At 49.3% G+C, this 7,500-nt stretch overlaps 1 protein-coding gene across 3 annotated transcripts in view; it reads right to left on the reverse strand.

The window, feature by feature from the left end:
* The window catches only part of tp63 (tumor protein p63), a 28,353-nt gene that overhangs the window by 1,187 nt on the left and 19,666 nt on the right, over positions 1-7,500 (reverse strand). Inside the window, exons 3-10 of one of the 3 annotated variants that reach the window (XM_079267436.1) lie at positions 7,244-7,430; positions 7,047-7,162; positions 6,063-6,172; positions 5,855-5,979; positions 4,369-4,451; positions 4,159-4,283; positions 919-1,061; positions 463-607 (exon numbers count right to left, since the gene is read on the reverse strand). In XM_079267436.1, the coding sequence (XP_079123562.1) occupies positions 463-607; positions 919-1,061; positions 4,159-4,283; positions 4,369-4,451; positions 5,855-5,979; positions 6,063-6,172; positions 7,047-7,162; positions 7,244-7,430 (1,034 nt within the window). Of the gene's footprint in view, positions 1-462; positions 608-918; positions 1,062-4,158; positions 4,284-4,368; positions 4,452-5,854; positions 5,980-6,062; positions 6,173-7,046; positions 7,431-7,500 lie in introns of all 3 variants that reach the window. The other 2 variants (XM_079267435.1, XM_079267437.1) reach the window with 2 other exon arrangements.

A 7,500-nucleotide genomic window follows, 5' to 3' on the forward strand; every position in this document is an offset into this window, starting at 1 on the left:
TGAAGGTAAAAACCCACTACTTCCTGTCCAGGTGCAGTCAAGCGGACACGACCTCTCAGAGGACCCCTCCCCCTCCTTTACGCTGAGGTAAGTCTCGAGAAACACTTTGGTTTGTCTCTTCTGGGCCACCGTATGGAAACATGACTCCTCTAAATACAAACGGCTCATTCTTCTGCCTGCAAATAATGTCATTCGTAGAAATCCCACGATTTTTGATGAAGGTGGACGAATCAACCCGAGTAAATAAGTTGAAGCAACCCTAATATATTAGGTTGGGCCAACGCTGAAAGAAAGCAGTTTCATCGCGTGGAATACTTTGCAAGATTCGATGAAGCTTGTTGTTTTTGAGTGTACTGAAGTGCTTTTCTCTCTCCAGTGTTCGTTAAGGTCTCTTTATCGCGTCCACGTCTGAATCCTCTGATATCTGCTGTGTGATGTGTCCACTGTGGTTTGCTGAGGTACCTGGAGATGCTGCTGTCCATTGGGTATGGAGGAGGGGGGGTACAGTGGGAGGAGGGCACCAGGGGGAGCTGAGCCTGCAGGTTGTGAGAGGGGCTCAGTGAACTCATGTCGTTCATGGGGATGTGAGAGCCCATCATGGGAGTCACTGAGGAGACAAGAGGAGCCTTCAGGTACCGCTCGGGGGTTTAGAGAGCACGTGAGTAACGTCAACACAAGGGGGGGCGGCATGCAGAGGTTACTCTCAACATGACACATGATGCATCACAACAGGGCCTGCAGGAGTCTCAGAGTCTCACAGGGATCGCATTCTACAGAGGAGGAGGTGCTCTATGTGTGTGTGTGTGTGGGGGGGGGGCTGCATGGACATGCAGACGTTATGAGGGTAAAGTGAGCCCACGAGGGACGGGGGGGGGGGCTGAGACAGACAGGAAGTTAGAGGGGAAGCAGCACACTTACTGTCAGTCAGACCGCTCATGCTGGAGGGGTTCAGGGAGTTCCTCTGCTGGGGGTTGATCAGCTGACTGACCGACGGGAGCTTGTTCACCTTCCCATGAGGAGGAGAGCAGGAGCCGTAGGAGGGCTGGGACTGCATGGAGGTCCTGCAGGGAGGAGGTCACACTGCGTTAGCATTATAGCATCATCATGTTGAGACAGACAGAGGAGGAGAGAGGAGGAGACAAGAGGAGAGGAGTAGGGACCAGAGAGACAGAGGAGAAATAAATGCGCCCTCACAGGAGAGAGGAGGAGGCGCATCATGGGCACAGTGAAAATAGTAATATTAATAATAATAATAAATACAAACTGTTTCATGATTCAATCATGAAACATTGCTAATAATCTGTTGATTCTGTTTTTATTTAAAGGAAACTGCAGCGACTTTATAAAACATGAGCAGCATCAAGAACAAGGATCCAGATCCAGAGTGAGGGTCTGAGGTCCAGAGTGAGGGTCTGAGGTCCAGAGTGAGGGTCTGAGATCCAGAGTGAGGGTCTGAGGTCCAGAGTAAGGGTCTGAGATCCAGAGTGACTTTATAAAACATGAGCAGCATCAAGAACAAGGATCCAGATCCAGAGTGAGGGTCTGAGGTCCAGAGTGAGGGTCTGAGGTCCAGAGTAAGGGTCTGAGATCCAGAGTGAGGGTCTGAGATCCAGAGTAAGGGTCTGAGATCCAGAGTGAGGGTCTGAGGTCCAGAGTGAGGGTCTGAGATCCAGAGTGAGGGTCTGAGGTCCAGAGTGAGGGTCTGAGATCCAGAGTAAGGGTCTGAGATCCAGAGTGAGGGTCTGAGATCCAGAGTGAGGGTCTGAGATCCAGAGTAAGGGTCTGAGATCCAGAGTGAGGGTCTGAGGTCCAGAGTGAGGGTCTGAGGTCCAGAGTGAGGGTCTGAGATCCAGAGTAAGGGTCTGAGATCCAGAGTGAGGGTCTGAGATCCAGAGTAAGGGTCTGAGATCCAGAGTGAGGGTCTGAGATCCAGAGTAAGGGTCTGAGATCCAGAGTGAGGGTCTGAGGTCCAGAGTGAGGGTCTGAGGTCCAGAGTGAGGGTCTGAGATCCAGAGTGAGGGTCTGAGGTCCAGAGTAAGGGTCTGAGATCCAGAGTGAGGGTCTGAGATCCAGAGTGAGGGTCTGAGGTCCAGAGTGAGGGTCTGAGGTCCAGAGTAAGGGTCTGAGATCCAGAGTGAGGGTCTGAGATCCAGAGTGAGGGTCTGAGGTCCAGAGTGAGGGTCTGAGATCCAGAGTGAGGGTCTGAGGTCCAGAGTGAGGGTCCGAGGTCCAGAGTGAGGGTCCGAGATCCAGAGTGAGGGTCTGAGGTCCAGAGTGAGGGTCCGAGATCCAGAGTGAGGGTCTGAGGTCCAGAGTGAGGGTCTGAGGTCCAGAGTGAGGGTCTGAGGTCCAGAGTGAGGGTCTGAGATCCAGAGTGAGGGTCTGAGGTCCAGAGTGAGGGTTTGAGATCCAGAGTGAGGGTCTGAGGTCCAGAGTGAGGGTCTGAGATCCAGAGTGAGGGTCTGAGATCCAGAGTGAGGGTTTGAGATCCAGAGTGAGGGTCCGAGGTCCAGAGTGAGGGTCTGAGATCCAGAGTGAGGGTTTGAGATCCAGAGTGAGGGTCCGAGGTCCAGAGTGAGGGTTTGAGATCCAGAGTGAGGGTCCGAGGTCCAGAGTGAGGGTCTGAGATCCAGAGTAAGGGTTTGAGATCCAGAGTGAGGGTCCGAGGTCCAGAGTGAGGGTTTGAGATCCAGAGTGAGGGTCCGAGGTCCAGAGTGAGGCTCCTCCTACTCCCTCAGGAGATCAGCTCAGGTTGGAGAGAGTTGAGACCGGTTCAAATACTTCATGTTCTAGTTTTGATCTGGACTGAGATCAGTTTTCTGCTGTTTTGTGTTTCTTTGAGTTTGTTTCATTAAAGATCCTGAAAACCTGCAGAAGTGACTCTGACGCTGTCATCTGTGTCCGTTCCAACGGGTTCAGAGTCCTGCTCTCAAGACCAGGTCCATGAACGGGTTCCTGTTCAATATGTCACAAACTGATCAATAACTCAAATCAATTTGTGAACATGAATGATGTTTATGTTGGGAGGAGGTGCAGATACCTGATCAAGGATCAGAACAGAACCAGAGATGATGTAACGTGTTCCTTTGAGTCGTTCATACTCTGTGTTGTAGTTCCTGACTGATCCAGGAGGAGGCGCTCTAACACCAGACTCCAGTGAGACTTCATGTTCTCGATGATTCTGACTTTCTTCTATTTGTCTTCCATAACACGTCTAAAACATTTACTTTACATCTGTAGATTTCTCCTCAATTCACCAGAAGTTACCATGACATAACGCCTCATTTGCATATTTTTAAACATTGCATGTTAGTTATGTTTTATCTCCTGAATCTAAAATGAACAAACCAACCAAAACTCGATCACATGATTGAATGAAATGTTATGAATATCAATACTTGATGGTGTGACGGTAACAAACAGAATGAAGAACCGGTTTCAGTCTCTTAATGGGAAACGTGAGCATAACAATAATTATCATCACAGCAACAAACTATCACTTACACAAGTGGGCGTTTTAATAAGACCGGGATGAGGAGCGCACTTTGTTTTCTGTTGTTGTGCAAAAAAATCTGGCAGAGCACCCGAAGGCGTCACCGTCTTCTCCTTAACGAAGAAAACACACAGCTCAAAGAAACCAGAACCCAGAAACCTCCTGCATTCTCTCTAGTGTCCACCAGGGGGCGACTCCTCTGGTTGTATGGAAGTCTATAGAAAATGACTCTACTTCTCTCTTGATTTATTACCTCAGTAAACATTGTAAACATGAGTTTATGTCTCAATCTCTAGTTTCAAGTCTTCTTCAATACAGCATGATGTTCATTTAGTACATTATGGTCCATTTAGAGTCACACAGACCATAAAGCAGGGGATGCTTTAGGGCGGGGCTACGCGCTGATTGACAGGTCTCTAACAGAGACGTATACGCAGTCTCTACGTCTCCTCCTCAGTCCAGATATGGTCACTTCCTGTTCACTGGTTGCAAAAAACTAAGATGGCGACGGCCAAAACGTTGAACCTGAGGCTTCAAAACGTCCAAAAACCAATGAGAGACGTTACCATGACTACGTCCACTTCTTCTATAAAGTCTGAGGAGGATCTGGAGACAGAGACCTCGAGGTGTCCCTCATAGAGACGATGAAGATGAACTATACTCACTGTTTCTGAAGCAGGTTCTGCTGCTGCTGCCGGTACGACTCGATGGTGTGCTGAGGCAGGAACTGCATGAGTTCCAGAGACTCTTTGATCTTCACCAGAATCTCATAGATCTCCCGTCCTTTGATCTGGAGGAGGAGACGGAGACAGGTCAGCGAGTGGCTCGGACGCTCCACGTTTGATGAATGTTTAAAAGACAGAGGGGACACTCACCGGCAGACAGAAGACCTCCTCGTCCGTGGACCGTCTCTTCTTGATGGTGGACATCTGGATGCCGTGAGACACCTGACGGAAAGCTGAGAGGAGGAGAAAGAGAGGAGAGTGATCAATCTGAGCCAGAGCAGGAAGACCACCACCATCACAACCATCACCACCACCACCATCACCACCATCACAACCATTACCACCATCACAACCACCACCACCACCATCACCACCATCACCACCATCACCACCATCACAACCATTACCACCATCACAACCACCACCATCACAACCATCACCACCATCACAACCACCACCACCACCACCATCACAACCATCACCACCATCACAACCATTACCACCATCACAACCACCACCACCACCATCACAACCATCACCACCATCACAACCACCACCATCACAACCATCACCATCACCACCATCACAACCATCACCATCATCACAACCATCACCACCATCACAACCACCACCACCATCACAACCATCACCATCATCACAACCATCACCACCATCACAACCATCACCACCATCACAACCATCACCACCATCACAACCACCACCACCACCACCATCACAACCATCACCATCACCACCATCACCATCATCACAACCACCACCACCACCATCACAACCATCACCACCATCACAACCACCACCACCACCACCATCACAACCATCACCACCACCACCATCACAACCATCATCACCATCACAACCATCACCACTACCACCATCACAACCACCACCACAACCATCACCATCACAACCATCACCATCATCACCATCACAACCATCACCACCATCACCATCATCACAACCACCACCATCACAACCATCACCACCACCACCATCACAACCACCACCACCACCACAACCATCACCATCACAACCATCACCATCATCACCATCACAACCATCACCACCATCACCATCATCACAACCACCACCACCACCATCACAACCATCACCACCATCACAACCACCACCACCACCACCATCACAACCATCACCACCACCACCATCACAACCATCATCACCATCACAACCATCACCACTACCACCATCACAACCACCACCACAACCATCACCATCACAACCATCACCATCATCACCATCACAACCATCACCACCACCACCATCACAACCATCACCATCACAACCATCACCACCACCACCATCACAACCATCACCACCATCACAACCATTACCACCATCACAACCACCACCACCACCACCATCACAACCATCACCATCACCACCATCACAACCATCATCACCATCACCACCATCACCACCACCACCATCACAACCATCACCACCATCACAACCATTACCACCATCACAACCACCACCACCACCATCACAACCATCACCACCATCACAACCACCACCACCATCACAACCATCACCACCATCACAACCATCATCACCATCACCACCATCACCATCATCACCACACACAGTGACCTCGTACCATCGCTGCTCTTTGTGCCGTCCGTCACGTGCTGCTTTCGGATGCTGTCCTCGTCTGCCTTCCGGTCTCGACCCGGGCAGGCACAGATCCTGGCCTCGAAGCACCGTCGGCCGAGTACCTGTCCACTAGAGAGGGGGGGGGGGGGGGGGAAGCAGGTAAGACACAACCCAGTGACGGCAAAACGACTGGAGGACGGGACGTCTCTTACTCTCTGGTTTCCAGGGTGACGATGATGAGGATGGGCCGCCGGTTCATCCCCCCCACACAGCTGGAGTTGCACATGAAGTTGTACAAGATTGTGGTGAATTCTGTCCCGACCTGAGAGACGAGGACACGGACGGTGAGACACGTCGGCAAAGAAGCAAACACCTGAACTTAAAAGCTTTGACGTCTGCCGCTGGACTTCTACAGAGAAACGCTGAGGAAGACGAGAAACGTGCACATTGAAGTTCACGTAAATGGAGTTTTAGAGTTTCAATTTCTATTTCACTGTTTTCTTAAATCACATTTATTTAAAACATACAAAGACGAGAAGAAAACCAACTCCTTCTTTGTCTCTGGACACATTAAAGTCAAGTTTCTATATTGAGACAGAATACAAACACAAATATTTATACGTTATTACCGGATACACTTAAAATCGAATGAGTTAACCTTATTTAAAAAGAACACGTAAAGGTATTTGCTTCATGTAAGTGAAGTTGAATATGTGTTGTACTAACTTGCTTATTGAGTGGAGTACACTGACCCTTGAGTTTAAGTCACTCAAGAAAAGTTGTAACGAGAACTTAAAACTTTACTCAAGATGTACTTTAGACTTCGTACAGCCGACTCAGAATAACTATTTCAAACCACTGAATCATTTCAAGTGAAATGTACTTTGTGTGTATTGCAAACAACACATGTATGTAATGAAGTTAACTAATGTGATCAGTTGTATTTACTTGTCATGTACTTGTTAAAGCCATGCAAACCGGTTAATAAGCCTTAAAAAGAAGCAAGTAAAGGTACTTGTGTAAGTTAAGTGCTTCAGACATCCTTTACACAGAGTTCATGTGAACCTTCCTGAAGCTGTGATTGGCTGAGAGGATGAAGCTGTGTGGCCCCGCCCTCTAAAAGAAGAACTAAAGATAACAGAGGTTCTACCACCTTTGACCCGTAATGAGATGCAGTCCGTCCACAGGACTCTCACCTGAGGCGGTTCATAGGGAACCAGGACGCTCTGTCTCCCCGTGATGGAGTCCTCCACGTACTGGGCGTGGTTGTTTCCCTCCACGCGGATCAGGTGACTGGGAGGAGCGATCTGACCTGGAAGCAGCGACCCAATGTCAATAAAAAGACGAGCATTGCCCCGAAGAGAGAAACCCGATGAGATGAAAGGGAACTGACCGTCGTTGAACTCGCGGCTGAGCTCGTGGTTGGGGCAGCGCTTCACAACCTCGGTCACGTGCTCGGCCTTCTTGTAGACCGGCATGGCTCTGATGACGGCGCCCTGCGGCGGGTTGGTCAGCACTTTGATCTGGATCGGACACGTCTTGGCGATCTGACAGTAGAGTTTCTTCAGGTCCGTAGAGTACTGGAAGAGGACAGAAGAGGAGAAAAGAACTCTGAATGAAAAGCAGGTACAAATGTTTTCATCAATGTTC

Source organism: Melanostigma gelatinosum (genome assembly GCF_949748355.1).
Source record: "Melanostigma gelatinosum genome assembly, chromosome: 4".
NCBI classification, from domain to species: domain Eukaryota; kingdom Metazoa; phylum Chordata; class Actinopteri; order Perciformes; family Zoarcidae; genus Melanostigma; species Melanostigma gelatinosum.